The following is a 17,730-nucleotide window of genomic DNA, read 5'->3' as shown; positions in this document are numbered from 1 at the left end:
ACACACACAATACTTCATTTCTCTAAAGGTGGTATTACTTTATTTCCTATGTGCTACACCTATTTGGATTGGTGTTGTTTGTGCTAATAATTTGAGTGGAATGTTTCTTTTCTCTTAACTTGCCTCTACCCGTAATATGCCCACCCACGTTACAGCATAGCTCAGCTCAGTTTGAGATTACACAGGAGCTCCAGCCACAAACTGTGTGGAATCTGCAGATATGTATACAAAGCACGGCAATGATGCAAGTAGAGTTTGAAAGTTAGCGCAGGATGTGTACACAGCAGTGTTTGATGAATGTATGCCGGTGATAAGGGGGATGTATCAGAGGCCTGAATGCTTGACCCCGAAGACTTGGTTGGCCTGCTCCCCGTCAGTGGGCTACTCTCAAGTTATGGATGATGTTTCTGCTGCTTTGTTTGTGCTACAAGTTTTGACTCTCTGAGGAATGTAAGAATAAAAAGGATAAAAAAATGTATGAAAGATTTCATAAAAAGTATGGCTATTAACTCTTGTTGAAAAAATAAAATATATTAGCACATGAGAAATTGTGTTCGGTCTTAATTTAGTTGTTGAGATTGGGGATTTAGTCTGTATTTTGATTCTGTTTACATCAAATAACTCCAGGCCTCAACTCAAGATCAGTTCTAATACATGCTGCAGATGCCTCATATGGCTCTTATTTAAATATTTTGTTAATGGGTTAAAAGCTGTATATACAGCTGGAGTTTTTATGGCCATTTTCTTTTAATATTTAGCCATAGGTGCAACTTTACAACAGCAGGGAGCCAGGAGTGCAGTTAAATTAATATACAAGATACAATGCCTTAATTGAATGCCAGACTTCGCAACTGCATACCTGACCTGAAATCAGTGCTGCATTTACTTTTTTACGGCATATCACAAGCAACCATATATCCCTCTGTTTAACATTATTTGTTTGTGTGTGTTTATACCGTATGTTTCTTCTGCTGGGTCAGCAGAAGCTCTGCTGTTCAGATGAGATGAAATAAAGCGCTGAGTAATATTGTTTTAATCAGCACCGGGGACTGTGCCGAGCAGGCTGTGTCAAGATCATCCTCCCCTGCTGATGCCCCCCACCTTCATGTGGATGCATGTGTGGCCCCTCACAGTGACTTTATTAGATTATAAAGCCCATGGTCTTTTAAATGTGTTGCTGTTGCTGCAGTCACAGGGGGGTTAATGATGGTTTGGCCTTCGTTTCTGTTCTCTTTCAAAACACAATACATATATAAGCTATATCAGTTCATTAGTATTTACCAGCTATAGGCACGTATTGGAAACACCGTATTGAGTAAACACTCTTCTAAACAGTCTTTTGCCTTCTCAATCTGCAAAAGTTACTCACTGTACAACAGTTCTGGTATGTCTGAAGTATAAATGACAGCTCCCAGCTAGTGTTTTTTTCTGTTTCTTTTGTCTTGAGACAGTTTTGGTTGGACGTGTTGAGGTTTTGGGACCCTGACAAACAAGAAAATTGTATGAATTCTGAGGCTCGCCAGATGCTAGTGTGACAACTCTTGGTGACAATTACTGGAATTGATCAGAGTTTAAAAAACGAGCCCCTTATTTGCCTGTGAAGTTTCTAACTAATAGCTCCTCGAACAGCTGCTCAGACGTTCATCACTTCTCATCGCAGCTGTTCTTCCAAAAGCCATTTGAGGTAAGCAACCTTGCTCAGGGCTAGCTGACTTTCAGACCTCTGTGCACTCATCCCAAACAGATTTGATGGTTACTTTAGCACTATGGTTCTCTATTTTGCTTCAAATTCAGTGCCTTTTATTGTTGACCTCAAGGGAATTTAATTTAGAAGTTTAATTGTTCTTGTCAATGAATTGTGCCTTTGTATCCAAATGGTCATAGCTAGATTTAATTCAGAAAAACGATGGGCCAAGGAATTGTGTCCTGCTGCCAGTAAAATCAGAGAGAGCTATTTAAGCTACTCTTACTTGTGCCTACTTTTAAAATAACTGGATCTGATTAGTTTAAATGATAGCTACACGCTTGAGCTATTAGCTTTATCTGCCTGTCTCAGGGAGCTTATTTGGATTTGACAGACTTTTATGGCATGCTTGATTATAGAAGAGTTTTTCCCAATATATGCAAGTATTTTACCCCCTTCCTGCACTCCCTTCACCCTCGATGACCTTCTCTCTCTCCTCTCCATTAATATCATAATACTCGTTTGCTTATGTTATTCTGAATAAATAAAAGTCCCCCGTCTTCCGTCCCTTCATTCCTTTGAAATGAGAAGCACACTTGGGTTGCTTTCCAGAGGTGACGGGCGGTTGTGTTTAGGTGCTCTTTAATTCCACTGCTGTCTCTCAGACGCACACACAAGGTACCTCTCGTCAGTACATTTCCAAAGACGGATAAGCTCTTCAGTGCATGTGGTGCTGCTTGGACTCAATAACATCGTCTAACCCCCCCCCCTTCACTTTTTATCATTGCTCCACCTCGTTAATTTCTAATTCTTTCCATCCTCTCCCTCTTATCTTGCAGCATTAGCTGGAACATCACTCTCCATTTCTGGGTTCCTCATTTATGTTAATGTTTTGCCCTGAGTCTTTCAACACCTTGTGCTTGTGAAGAAACTCAACTTTCTTTCTCCGTTTTTGTGGCATTAAGTCATATTTTGTTTTGGGGTCCTCCCTCAACATCATTAAAGACTCGGCAATGCCAAACATTCTTTGGTTCCAGCTTCTTGAATGTGAGGATTTGCTGATTTGCTGCTTTTCTTTGCCATATATCATACTAAACTGAATAGCTTTGAACTTTTGGATGAAAAGCAACAATAAGACATCACTTGGGGCTCTGAGAAGTTTTGATGGCTATTTTTTCACTATTTCTTGACATTTCAAGCAAGTGGAGCTGGACCATGTTGTCACACTAAACAAATATCTGCACCAGGAGCCTCAGATGCAGCCTCTAAAACCCAACCAAATATGCACATAGAGGCCCCCCAGGAATGAAAGTGGCTCTAGGTAGTTGCCTGTTTTGCTCAGTTTACAGGCCGGCTTAGAATAGACCCGTAGTTACATAAATCTATAACCCTGAGTCACTACTGTTATACATTACTTACCTGCCAGCTTGCATTTTCCATGTCTGAAAATGAAATGATAATGAGTCAGTCTATATTCTACTCAGAGGAGAGACAATAACTGAAAAAGACTCAAATGATGAGCCTGGATGGAAGAAAATATCTTCGGAGGGAAATCACACTGTCATTTGTTTTTATATCTAATAATGCACCAAACAGCATGTAAAATAAATTGCATGTGCGCCTGCTAATGTATGTTGCCAAGAGCTAACCAAAGTCAAATTTTTCCTTTTGCTTTCTTGTCCTGTTTTTCTTTCCCTCTCACTTCTCATCTTTCCCCTCGCTCGCTTTTTGTCAGAGCGGCATCTGGGCCATCTGCTGGCACCGAGCAGCATCTGAACCGGTGGCACACCACCCTTCATCTGTTATTAGTACTTCAGAAAGATTTAGAGGGAGGAAAGGTGGGATGTGGGGCAGGAGAGTTGGAGTGAGTACTGTAGGGAAACAAGCGGAGAGCCAAAAACTGGAGCCAGAGAACCAGGTTCCAAAAACAAAGTGGTGGTGTGTTTTCTCTACTCAGCTCTTCTTTTCCTTCTCTACTCTTTTACTCTCTGTTGCTACAGTTTTTTTTGTATTTAATCATGGGCGCTTGTTGGGTAGAATGTAGCAACATCACAGGAACTGAATGCAGCTCAAGAATAAAGATTTTTAAAGTTAATTAGTTAAGATTTAATAAAGCATTTTTTTGCTGCTTCCATTAACATCGTTTTTTGTGTCATCGATGATATCCTTCAGTTATTTGTATGCCATCTTTCTTGTAGTTTATGGTCAGTTGAATACTTCAGCTTATGATTTATGTGGAGTTAATTTCATGCCCCCAACTGTTGACTGTAAATACTCTTGGCTGAGGTTGGAGTGATGGTTTGAGGTTAGTGGGAGGTCAGCTGTGCTATGTGGGCAGTAGAGCTATTTGGAAGATGGAAAACCAAGAGACAGAAAAAGTCATTTGAATCAACGATTGAGAAGTGAAGAGGAAATGCCAGCACTACTGGCAGCCGCATGACCCGGTGCTTCAACACATTGTCCTTGGCTGCCTTCTCCCGGCCCTGAATTTGGAAACAAATTAGAAACAAAAAATACAGAGTGCGAAATAAGCAGAAAGGAGGGTAGAAGGAAGGGAGTGAAAAAATATTTACTCAGGAGTAATTCTGTGTGGAATTTTTTTTGGGTTGATGATTGTAAAAAAAAAAAAAAAAGCTTCCTTGAAACTACAATAGTGGCCATTGAGCAGCGCAAGCCGAGTGTGAGCGTCAAAGTTGGCTCCCATCCAGTGACCAGGTTTCTCTTAAAGCCAGGGGAAGAAAAGAAGGACTGTTTTATGGAAGGAAAGGAGAGAAACAGACACACACACACACACTCTCCATCTGTTCTCCCTCTCTTTTTCATATCCACATACATGAACAGTTGCAGATGCCTGGCCAGAGAGAAGGACAGAGACATGCATGCATTCTTTCAACCTCAGGCATTATTCTTATCTGACATCATCTACATATCCTATCTGTCTTTTTACCTGGAGTCCCTCCATTATATACACATATGCTCGCAATTAAGGCCCATCCATTGAACTCACCATCTTACTTTTTTTTTATTTGGCTAAAATGAGAGGCTACAACAGGCTCAACTCCTTTAGACCTTAAAGGAATGTGTGTATATTAAGGGACATTCAAAAATTCAGTACACGTAGAGGTTATAACATTACAGGAAGGACGAAGAACTGAAAGCCTACTGACCTCCAGGGGGTGCATTGTTTCTCTAGGAAGTTTTCTCTCTATGAGTAAATTGATGTAATAGGTCCTGCATGACAGGAGTGGTGCTGTTTTATGTGTTTGTGTTGCTAGCGTGAGACCTTGCACAATAGCTCCCAGCTATGGGCCAGTATATCTGTGCATTTGTTTGTAGGTGTAGGTGTGGGCGTGTGTGCGTGCATTCTGCATCAATCCCCTACCAGCATCTTACCTATAAAACACGTGGGTGGTCAGCCTGTTTATTGTTTGGGTTTGCAAACAATGCTCACCCATTATGCTTAGACCAGTGAGTCACTCACAATGGTTAAATCTACTTACGACCTTAACCTGTGTGTTTTCAATCATAATTTTTATTTCCACTGTGCCTCCAGCTCACTGCTGGTAAGGAAGAATTCCAGGACCTCTCACTTACTGAAAGCACACATTAAATGTTCTTGTAAAATAATTTTGGGTGGTGGTGCACTGTTGAAAGCAGCAAAGAGAATCTAATCCTTTCACAGAGCAATTACATATTTTGTTATTAATCACGTCATCTTGGAAATCGTCTAAGGGGCCTGGATGATTTAACACTTTTTGGCCATGATAGCAGCATCTATCTTTAAGTCGGTCCACCCTGAAATATCCCAATAACTATTAGATGGGTTGCCAGGAAATTTTCTACACACACTCAAGCTCTCCTCCCGATAAATTGTAATATTATTATGTCACTTTGGTGATCCCCTGACTTTTCCTGTAGTACCACCATCAGGTCAAAAATCCTATTTGTCCAGTACTTTACTTTTTTTATAATAAAAACAATAATGGCATTTCCATCAGCCTCAGCTGTACTTTGTGTTTTGCACATGTTAGCATGCTAACATGCTAAATTAAGTTGGTGAACATGTTATAAACATTATAACTGCTGACCATCAACATACTAGCAGTGTCATTGTGAGCATGTTACCATGCTGATGTTAACATTCAGTTCAAAGCACAACCTTTCATAGCATGGCTCTAGATCAGAGACCTCAAACTGCCAGCCCCCGGGGTAATTTCACTCCATGCCCCTCCCTCTGGTCCGTGACATGATGTCAAAAATATAATCTGGACTGCAAGATATTATTTTTATCTAGTAGTTGTTTCATATCAATTTACTACCTGTTCATATACAAGTAAAATAATACCCAATTCTACTTTTGAAATGTGTTTAGTTTGGAGCAAGATAATGTCAAAGATGCCCAAATGTGTGCATGATTGCTAAAACGAGAGCAGGTTTCGGTGATGATGTAGAAATGTTTTTTGTTAAATATAATGTTAGTATGACAATATTTTAAGAAATATTGCGTTTTCTTGTAGTAGTTGAACGCTGAAGTGACCCTCCTATGAGATGATAATACAAGCAGTGGTCCCAAGCCACTGAGCTTGAGACACATCCTTTAGACACTCACATTACCGTCAGACTATAGTGTGTGTGATTGTAATATCCAGAATAATTATACCTTCACGTATACCTTTGTTCCTGCTCTTTCTCCTCCTTCCTGGACTCCCCCTCCTATGATCTCTCCCATCACCCTGCTGAGTGATGGCTTAAGAGAGAGGGAAGTTAACAAACATAATCCCCCCTTTGCTTGTCAATCTAATCCTTCCTCTTACAAGCAAAAGGTGGAAACTTCAAAAAAGAAATTTTTTTTGGATATTCATTTAATGATAATATCACTTTTTCACTTGTACAAATAAGTTCACAGATTAAAAAAAAGACAATGAATGACAACAAGGTTCCCAAAATAAACAGGGAAAAATTAACAATCACATTGAAAATACTTTTGGTTATCTTCAATGTATTCTATTTTACAGACAAATATTCCAGTTTGTATTGCTTGATTGTTTTTTTTGTGGGCTGTCAAAGCCTTTTGTTAACATGGAACTGTTAATTGTGTGCTGGAAATACTGTAGGAAAGTAACTTTACCGATATTCACAGATGTGTCTTTGGTGTGTTTGCCTATAAGTAAAGTTGTTTGGGGCTTAATGTACTCCTGCGCATGCAGGCACAAAGAGGGGGTAACTGATAGTAACTTGATGTCTGCAGGTCTTTGCACAAGACAGAACATGTACTTGCACTGAAGTTGACAGATCTACATGCACACGCGCATACACAAACACACACACACTCTGACTCCTTCTTTGCCCTGTATTCACAGATTTGGATCTCATCACTCTGTGTCTGTATCTCCCACTTTGCAAGTCTCATTGTCCTCTATACAACAATATAAACACTGAAGTTTTTTGTCCTGTGCCTCTGGCCTTTCCATAGTCTGGCTGGTTGCAAGTGAGCAAAACTGGGACTCCCCATGCCAAGGAGAAATTATGCACAGCATTACATTGAGTAGGCTATTTTTACTCAAGGGAAACACAATACACAATCATTATTTGCTTTTCTTGTTGTGGGCCAGGCCAAGTAGTATGTAATATGTGAATTGTGGTTGAGGGATAAAACAGAATTTCCCTTGCAGGGAATATAAATAATAAATAAAACCTCTGAAGTTCTCTTTTGCTGTGGTATAGTCATGTGAGTGCTTACTGTAATTAAGGCAAGCTCTAAACTGGTTGAAACTCAGTGCAGCACTGAAACAGAAGGGGTTTAGTCAACTGCTTTCCTCTGTACCTATTGTAATCCTGCTTACGTTCTCCCTTTGTGATGGTAAAGCAGGCTGAGGGCAGAATCGTGAAGGGGGGGTTTAGTCTGTCCAGACTCACGTCTACTTAGACTGTCTGACATTCTGGGGGCAAATCTCTTTGATTGACTTTACTGGTACCAAACGAGTTTTAATCTTCAAAGATTTTAATCGGCTGTTTTGTCTGGTAGTCACAAGAGGTGGGGGGTGGAGGGTATAGAGAGCTGTTAACAGTCACAATGTTAAAAAAAATAACATAAAGACATAGGTATAAAAAACATACATACAAAAAAAGTCACAAGCGTTTTAGAGCCAAATAAAGCAATACAAGCATCAGCTATTTTCTCTGCACGACTTCATTTGGTGTCTTAAAGGTCATTCACAGCAAGCACTGATCCCTTTGGGGTAGTACTGAGGAGTTGCAACATGCAGCAAAAACAATTGCTGCTAGTGTTTAGTTGGGTTGTTGTGATGGAGAAAAACGCAACACAATCCCATTTCAGTGCGCTCTCCTTTATGAACACATAAGGAGGGCAAAGGGTCACTGTCTCTTAACCCTAGCTTTCAGCCCTTGACTTCTCACCATCAGTATCAACATCATAGCATGGGAGCTGATAGTTTGCCAGTCCAAGATGTGAATGAGGAAATATTATTAAAGCAGGATACAGCATGTAAATGGAGTAGAGGCACTTTCAATGCTTTTTGTCCATACAAATGTTTTTGAAGTTGTTTAATGTCTACTTAGACAACCGGAGGGCATTGAGTAAACCATATGTCCAGTTTCTCTTTTGCTGGTTGGCTGGCTGATACGGTGTCCTCCTTTGCTGCTCTCTGTATTTCACCAGTGGGGAAAACTGAGCTGAAGAATTTAAATCCTTCTTTAAGGCTGAGTTGTCAAAGCCAGGTGTCAAAAGTAGGAAGGCTTGTGTGAAGACATATTGTTATTTGATGAACAGTGATCCTGTAGTAGCAACACCTCATATTCCAGATTGCCAGTCTGAACAGCAGGTTCAGGGATCATAATTTGGGACTGTTTTTGAGGCAGTGCCCCATTATCCAATCCATCCTTAACGCCATCCAACTCTAACTGAGAGGGCTCACAGTCTAAGTCCAGGTGGCCCTTGGCCCTCTTCCTGCGGAGATAGCATACCACTCCCACTGCTATTGCTATCAGTACCAGCAGTAGCAAGATAGCAATTGCAGGCACCAGCATAGTGGTCAGTCTCTGATCGTCAAATTGTGCATCATGGCCCCTGACAGTTTCAGCGGCTGTTTGGGCCTCAGTGCAGACACTGTCAATGCCACTAGGGGCACCTAGTGGACTGGCACACACGGTGTAGGTGGAGTTTGGCTTCAGGCCTCTAAGTCTGTACTCCGGGAAGGTTGCTGGGAGGCTGAGTTGAATCGGCCTGCGGTCTGGCCCAGAGAGATTGCGATAGGTTAGGCGGATTCCACGGATGTAAGGCCGCATTTCAATGTAGCGGTGGAGGTCCAGCAGGATTGAGGTTGCAGTTGCTTGATGTGAGCTGATGTCTGATGTGTCTACAGTGATAGTTTCCATGGTAATTTTAGCTTCAGGTGGTGAAGGTGGGGGATTGTTTTGGACTTCACAATACATGCCAGAGGTGCCATGTGGACAGCTACACTCTATCTGACCATGCTGGTCCAAATGACAAGTACCTCCATTCAGACAGGTGTGAGAGGGACAGAAATGCTGCTCCTCATCTGGATCCTTGCTGCTGCTACTGGGGGATGCAGGGACAGGGGGCAGGGGATAGTCGTCATCTTCTGTGGGGTTGTTACTGGCCCTGGGGACGGGAATAGCTCTAGTAGTACTTGGAAACGTTGTGACAGGAACAGGCAGGGTAGTAGTAGTTTTGACAGTACTAGTGGTGACTGTAGTTGTGGTAGGACAACCAAAATCCCTGTGTTCCAGTCTTTCCAATACCTTTCCAGCATTGATAGGTGGGAAATGGCAGCGGGTCTCCTCTGTTCTCTCCAGGGTGATGCTCTGTGTTCTTAGCCATCTTGGAAACCACGCTAAGGTGCAGAGGCAGTTGAAGGGGTTCTCTGCTACTGTGAGCTTTCTGAGGTGGGGTAAGAGCTGGGAGAACTCTTCAGGGAGGCCCTGCAGACTGAGGCTACTAATATCCAACTCCTGCAGCTCTCCTAGGTTCTGAAGATCCTGAACCTTAAGAGGACCCATTGGGTTCCCAGCCAAGCTAAGGTGAATCAGCCCCTGGGTCTCCTTTAACACTGACGGGAAGGACTCAAGTTGGTTTTCTGAGATGTCCAGTTCGTGGAGGTTCTTTAGACTACCTATGAGTTCCTCATTCAGGCTGGTGAGCCCCACACCACCCAATTTAAGTGACTCCAGGTTTGGGGTCTGGAGGTCTGATGGACCCAAGGTGGGTAAGACATTAAAGCGAAGGTCCAGCAGCAGCAGCTGAGGCATTGAGAGTGCAGGCAGGGATGTCAACTGGTTGCCCTGCAGTTTCAGTTCTAGTAGGTGCACCAAGCCATTAAAAGCTGCAGGGTGGATGGTCTTAATATGATTACTATACAGATAAAGGCGCTCAAGCAGTACCATACCCTGGAAGCATTCCCCTGAAATGTGGGTGATCTGGTTGGATGACAAGTCCAGGTTTCTCAAAGAGGTCAAATGTTCAAACACCCTTTCAGGAAGTTCAGTCAATTTGTTTTGACTGAGGTCCAGCATTTCCAGGTTCTCCAGACCATCAAAGTCCTCAGATGTCAAGCCCTCAATGCCATTGGAAAATAGGTAGAGGCTTTTTGTGGAATGGGACACTCCCTTGGGAATGGTAGAGGAGCGTCTCTGGAAACACAAGATGGATTCTGGCGTGGAACAGGAGCAGTCCTTCGGGCAGTCACTGGACAGGGTGCCATCAGGAACAATAAGGAAGAGCAGAAAGGGCATCAGCGGAGTGAGAAAGACCTTCATGGTGTAGATTCTTTCTTTCTCCATGCTCAGCCTAAAACAAGAGAAAATAAAAACTGTCAATGACTTGCATAACCATTCAGTGTACTTATATAATATGAAGTAAATTCTGACAGATTGTAAATGGTTACAGCAGTAGTACACATGCTATCATTGGCCTCTGTCAGTTGTATGTCTCATGTTTAAGTTTAGGAACATCCGGCTTTTTCAACAAGAAATATATGACAGATACAAAGCTTTTTTTCTCCCTGTTTAGTTTCCATACCAGCCTAAGTCCACAATTGATTCACTATGTGGTTCTTTAATGTGTTTCATAGAGTGAGATTACTATCAAAGGTTTAACTATGCATAGCCAGTGATCAAAGGCAGTCTTTTGTCACAAGGTCTCACAAACAATAGGGCTTCAGCCATGACCTCATGCTTTAGAGGTTTTGTGCCATACTTGTGGAGTTGACATAGTGGCATCTGGCCATTCTTTTCTGGCTAGAAGAATACCACATTCTGCAATGATCTGTGTAATAGATAGTACTTTGGAATGACAAAATCATTGTTTCCTTCTCTAATGACTGCACACGCACACACACCCTATATATATACATATACATATACATATATATACACACACACAGTGGTAATTAACTAATCCAACTTGTTTTGTTTCTGAGATGATGTGAAACAGTGAAAATAGTGACTTTGTCTCTCAAAGAGTCACTGAAACAGTGGAAAGCTTCACATATGCCCTCTGAATGATACACCATAAACACTGCTCTGGTCTATCCAGTTTCATATAACCATACTGTGTGGCTGTATGTCTACCATGCTGTACATGGCCACGCATCTGTGGATGATTTACTTTGTGGCGTTCTAAACTTGGAGAGGAGCTTCACTGATAGCCCGGAGCTGCTTCCCTGACTATGGGCACAATATAAATAACACACACTTTCTGTGTTGTCATTACGCAGATTGACAGCCAGTGCAACTAACCAGATGAGTGTCTCTAAAACTGTAAAAAGGAAGAAATAAACAGAGACCAAAGAGAGAAGGTCTTCAGGAAGATAACATACTGTGATTTAAGGCCATTTCACCAGAGCCTACAAACACCCTGGTTGAGTGTCAACACGGTACTTAAAAGGGTTGAACAGAAGGGAAGGGATGATGGAAAGGAGAGAGGAATGAGAAGAGATAAAGAAGAAACTAGTTGCTGACAAGACTCTGTGGGACACTTTATCATCCTCTGCTTTCTAATGAGATGGCCTTGGGGGACAGGGCAACATTTCAATCTGCTGACCATTTCTCTTCTTTTTGTCTTTCTCTCTTTTTACTCAGTAGAGAGTCAATACAAAAAGTTTTGTCCTTACTCCTTAACCAGAGGCGTCTGATTTGCTCAAATACACTCAAAATTGCCCTATTGTCCTGCAATTGGTTTTGTTAATGTCATGATTTATTAACTGGGCTAAGGGTAGTGAGCAGTTGATTGCTCCAAAAACATGCTTCAAACAGGGTTTGTTCAAAGACATGAAAATTTGTAAAATGCATTACATTTACATTTTACATTACATTTTCAAGGTATATAATTTTTAAGGCAAATTAATTTGGTGTTTGATCTACAAAATGACTCATGTAAACTAAAAATATTTGAATATTTGAAATGGAAATAATCACATTGTCATATGATGGCTTTGAGAGTGGAGATTTTTGGCTTAGGTACTTCTAAGTTTTGTGTTTTCATTTTACTTTAGATGTATGAACACTGTTTATGATTTATGACACCCACAAGTACTGTATGTTGGTCGACTTGAATGCCTGAGGGAGCCTTTTTAGGGCCTTAAATGATGCAGTTGTTGACATCTGCACTGCACAAATACCTGAATGAGAAGCCAAGTATGTGTGACTTACAGTTTTACACAGATGGAGCACACACAAACACAGAACATTCTGTTCTTACACTGCTTACCTACGGTTGTGGCCTATTACACCAGAAATGTCAAACTGCTTTAGACGTTTTATGTTTCTCATTTCCTGTTCTATCTTGGAACCATGTTCTTTTGCTCTGAAGTTACAGTGTTAATATACTTTTTGTAATGCACAATGCACAATGTCATCCATTAGATATAGAGACATTGAAACAGTCCGTAGAAGCACAGTTGCCCTCTCAAAATCTCTTCAAATCAAATTTCTCTCTATGGTCAGTGTTCATATATGTTGGGGAATAAATGCACATATATTTTACAGACAAACATTATCTCCCTCTCTCTCTGATTTCTTTCCCGTAATTTATTTCAAAATGAAAAAATACATGGATTAGCCCTTGTTCCAAATACACAGAAAGCTCTCGTACTCTATGTCTGTAAAGGACACACAAAACAATTAAGTGCTGCTGTAGTTTTGTTACATTTACAGGTGTCAATTTACTTGCATGTTAAAGTAGCATCAGGGCTGCTGCCAACTTAAACAATATTCTCATTTTTTAAATGTACTTCTCTTTCCTTTCCCTCTTTTATTTAATGAAACATTCTTTTACAAAATAATCACTGCTTGAATGTCAGAACTTGGAGAGGAGATCAAGGGTTTTTGGGGGGTTCATTAAAGAGGCAAAGGAAGGTCTAGTATCATCTCATCACACCACAGCTATGGCATTTATTTTCCTTCTCTTTCAGCATACTGTTCTTTCCGCTTCTCCTTGAAATCGCAACCTCCTTGGAAAGATTCCCCGATCTCTTATTTTGCCTTCTCCAGTGTATAAACTAAAAGCAATCCTGGCATTCACTTGAACTCCTCTGCCAACATGTTACTTATTATGCAGATAACTCTTTCAGACATGGCAGAAATGTTATTCTGTGCAGCCAAATGCCAATAAAATGACCCTGCTCAAACCTCAAGGCTTGATTGAACAAAGCAGCTAACTAGTTTTCAGAGTCAGCACCTGCTAACAGCACAGAAAAAACTACCCAAACTTTAGCAGCCAAGCAGAAAATGTAGACCCTCTCAGTATTTGTAATTGTTTATGGAAAGTTTTGTCCAGAAAGTAACGGATAACATCTGATAGCAATAGTTTGCTGTTGGCTGCAATTGAATGGGCAGTTGAAGTGGAGGGTTGCAGTTATCCCATAATGTGCACACAGTGCCAGTGGGAATTCAGGTGAGTAATTACATGTACGGAATTGTAAAGAATTTTTGAGTCATGCCTCAGTTGCTGGAGAGAAGTCCAAAGTAAAGAAAATATTTTTGAAAATGTTATAGATAAAAGTTTTGATTGTAGTAATTAATAATAACTGGAGTTAGTTCATAGAATAGCCAAAACGTAAAACTTTAAAAAGTCAGAGAGGAAAGGGCAGATTTCATTACAGGGCTCAGAAATGATGGAGGTGCAGATGGAAGAAAAGTGTGGCTGCCGTGCAGTATATGTGTACGGAACAAGGGAAAACAAAAGGATTTGGGAAGATAAACAGGAGATGAAGGGGATAGGGAGACTCGAGCAACAGCTGGAGTGTATGCAGATGGTCTCAGGCTTTTGTATCGTCACTGTGTGTGGGGTGCTGAATTTCAGTTTCAGAGTAGAATCCTGTGTGTGTGTGTGTGTCAAAGAGGGTGCACACGCATACTTTATGTTAAAGGGCACCTGTTCAGAACAAACACTACACTTTACTGTTTGTGTGAGCGAAGTATCACATGTGTCTGAAGTTCTCCAAAAATCCAATCTCATTCCTTCCGGAGATGGAGAAACTTGACTTTGGTACATTATATCAGGGCCAAAGACGGGTAATAGAGTCCTGTGCCAGAACATACAACAACATCAAGACAGCCATGAGAGGAGAGTGAGCTATGCAGATAAAACTGAGAATATTTGTCTTAGAAACTCAACATGGTGATTCTCCCCGGGGCAGAATGTTTATTTGAGTGTGCCTCATTCCAAACTGGGCCAGGCACATCTGATAACCCAGTGGAGGAGAAACTGTGTTGGAGGTGGATGGGGAGGGGTTCAGTCAGTGAACACTGCAAGATCACAGATAAACCGTAGCTTGATTTGTTAGATTCTCCTGTTTCTCTTTCATTTCGGATACGAGTTACTTGTGCGGGTCTTATCAGTGGGTAAGAAAAGGCGTAATTGTGGCGTCAGCCACAGTATGGATCCACAGTATACCCTGGTGCAGTGTGACTCCTGTCTGCTTTAACTTTAAGTGTTTTGAAGTGAGTGCAGGTGGAGGGCCCAGAGAGAGATAGCAGAAAGACAGGCTTGTCATCTCAAGAAGAAGGAATGCCCCCTCCCCTCTTGCCTTCCCTTCTCCTCCTCTCTTGAGTTGTAATTTCCTTTTCTCTCCCCTGCGCGCTTGTTGAGACATTCCTGAGACAGGCAGCAGCTGAGTTTGAAAAAGTGAGCTTGTCTGTCTCATTGGCTTGGCATTTAGAGATTAACAGGGAGTCTTTCTGGATTTATAAACAGACGATGGATTGGATGAATGATGGTGCTGCTTATATGAATGGGAGTCCAAACATCTTCTTGACCAGATTTGTTATATAACAATTGTTCTTACATCTGTGTTTTCTTTATGCTTGAGTCTAGGTTTGTGGGTTGTATTAGAATAAAACGTGTTGGCTGATTGCGGAATCACCCAAGGGCCAGAAACAGTAAGGAGCAAATACAAAGAAAGCTTGGGAAACGTCTTTTGCGCAACACTAAGTGAAATACATGGTTAAAAAAAAAAATCAAAGAGGCAAAGGGAAGAAAAGCATTTCTCCCTCTCCCTCAGCTCACGTCTTATCCAGCTTTTTCTTTCTTTTCAAAATGAGGAGGGAAAGAAAACACAAGCAGGGGAACAGCGGAGACAAAAGCAGGCTTCTGTCAGCAGGGGCACCGGGGTGGAGAGGTGGATAAGACCTGCCTTTGGGAGGGTGAAGTGGGCTTCAGCAATTAAATCCCGGCAGGCCATGCGTCAAGAGCCCTTATCTTCAGAGCTGAAGGCCAACACTGAGGGGCAAAGAAGGGTACACGGTGGGGTAGAAAATCGCGTTGTGTGTGTGTATGTGTGCGGAGGAGTCGCAGGTCACTGTGCACTTGCATAATACAGCAGGCCGGGCCGGAGACTTCAGGTGGGGCACCACGCCAAGTCACAGTAAGGGGATAAGGCTGCACACTAGAGAGTGCATACTCCCATTAAAGAGGCCCCTTCTCTTTGGGGGCTTTATCTATTAAAGGTCCAACGCTTGTGGTATGTGCATTAGAGTATGATCTACAGTGTTGTAGGTCAGTTCATTGGGGTGCACTACTAAAACATACTACAATAGCAACTCCCCATGTAGATTTACTACAGTAGCACAGAGACATGAATTCACATTGGCTGTAAATGATAACATATGCAGGTACACAGAGAGATTCTGATGATGAAGGCTGATGTGCCCCCCCCCCCTTTTCCAATGTCTCCCTTTCGCCTCCCTGTTTTTGCCCCTTTTCCATCCCTGACCCTTTAAGAAGACAAAGGACCACTCCTCCAACAGTCAGTCCTTGCCACAGCTGGACCCTGTTATCCACAATCCAATGGGGTAATCCGTCAACATGACAAAGGGGTCAAGAGAGAATTGGGAAGGGGGAACAAGAGTTGTGTAGAATATCCAAGGTTCAAAAGATTTGTTAAAGCAGTAGCGCAGGAGAGAAGGCCAAAACACGCAGCACAACTATGAGTTTGAAAATGTCAGCTATGTTAATGTGTTTGTTTTTGGCATGACCTAATGCATCTCTAACGTAGTGCTTTACACCTGGTTGTACCTGTTAAACTTTATTACATAAGCAAGCAGGATATGTATGGATCAAAAAGGAAGTCATATTTGGAGACAGAAATGTGAGGAGTAAGAGAGCAACACTGTTGATCCTGTGTTCAAGGTTTTCCATTTAAGGGCTCTTGAGGTGCTCGGGGGTTTCTGCAGCATATTGGGAAAGCAGATTTATTTTCCTTAAGTTCTAAAATATATTTTTTCTTGAATAAAATGTTATAAAATTCATGTATTTATACTGGAAATAAATCTGATCACACAAAAGCCAATAGCGGTTTTCTTTTGTAATTTTGTACTGTCATGGTAAGCTTCATCTGTCTACCTTAGAGCTAAGATATATCTACGTGCTCAGATTTGACCAGCAACAGATTTGGTGTCTAAAGATCAAGACTTGGCTGCATATAAACATATGTAATTCCAGTAGTAGACTTGCTAAAAAAAGAGAGAGATAATCCAAAATATGATCTACTAATACTGCACTCGCATTAAGGTCAATCAAGCGGGCAGAATACAAACCCAGACAGGAGAGAGGAATACATGAGGAATGAAAGGATGATAGTTTTACTATGTCTGTCACTGGCAATACTCATCTTAAAGCCACAATCAATGCTATGCTTTGTAGTGGTATGAAGGGGGATTATGGGCTGTACTACTTTTACAGTGTGCTGCACAAACAAAGCTTTCCAACTGATTTTAGTCTGACCACAAGAAAAGACCCTGTAGTAGTCACATCCATCGTGCATTAGCTCTGCCAGCGCTGATCGATGTCAAAGGGTTGTTGTTTTAATTAACACAAACAACCACTTGAACAACAGACAGGTCCCTGTCGGGCTGCATCCTAGTTACAGACATTCGTTCACTTTTCTTAAACATTATTTCAGTCTATGCTTTTTGCTCCCTACATCATGCACATCTAAATGAGTTGTGAAGCAGCTTATTATTGGTGTGAAGGGCGGCCCTTTTCATCTCAGGATTTATGGTTTTGACCAGGCCTGCTTATAAGGACAGTGTGAAGCATTACCATTAGAGCCTGCAGCTGGAGCACTTGAAAGAGAGCATAATATACAGTCCAGGGGTGAATGGGAGGGTAGTGGAATGGTAAAACTCACAAAAACAATGAATATTTGCGGCACTATAGGAGGCATGTGGGACAACTCTGTTTGATTTTGAGATTCAAGTCAGTAGTTACATTTCCACGTGCCAAAGAACCATATTTGATTTTAAAATATTAACACAAAAGAGGAAAGAAGAAACCTAAAAGCCGAACAGTCATTCCAGATAGCATCAGTCCAAAGGACAACAAAGCCCATGAAGCAGTGAGGCAGAGAGCGACTCCTTGAGGTCAGAGGTCAGGCTCTAGATTAGTGTTTCCACTGTTGCTTGGTATTCTGTGTCCTCTGATGTAACTGTGGCCCAGACAACACAGATAACGGGCCATGTTTGACACAGGCACACACCCAGCTCTGGTTACACACACACACACACAC

At 41.6% G+C, this 17,730-nt stretch overlaps 2 protein-coding genes across 4 annotated transcripts in view; one reads left to right on the top strand and one right to left on the bottom strand.

The window, feature by feature from the left end:
- The window catches only part of LOC118323534 (mitochondrial import inner membrane translocase subunit tim16-like), a 106,165-nt gene that overhangs the window by 46,684 nt on the left and 41,751 nt on the right, over positions 1-17,730 (top strand). The gene's annotated exons all lie outside the window — the stretch shown is intronic.
- The window catches only part of vasnb (vasorin b), a 24,025-nt gene continuing 12,829 nt past the window's right edge, over positions 6,535-17,730 (bottom strand). For both annotated transcript variants that reach the window (XM_035655528.1, XM_035655527.1), the window contains one exon: positions 6,535-10,511. In XM_035655528.1, coding sequence (XP_035511421.1) covers positions 8,426-10,504 — 2,079 coding nt within the window. In that variant the 5' untranslated portion in view covers positions 10,505-10,511 and the 3' untranslated portion in view covers positions 6,535-8,425. The remainder of the gene's footprint in view (positions 10,512-17,730) is intronic.

The sequence above is a fragment of the Morone saxatilis genome, unplaced genomic scaffold (genome assembly GCF_004916995.1).
Source record: "Morone saxatilis isolate NCDOM2014 unplaced genomic scaffold, NCSU_SB_2.0 Contig14, whole genome shotgun sequence".
In the NCBI taxonomy this organism is placed as follows: domain Eukaryota; kingdom Metazoa; phylum Chordata; class Actinopteri; family Moronidae; genus Morone; species Morone saxatilis.
Note: the sequence above shows the minus strand (reverse complement) of the source record. Positions and strands in the feature narration are given on the sequence as shown.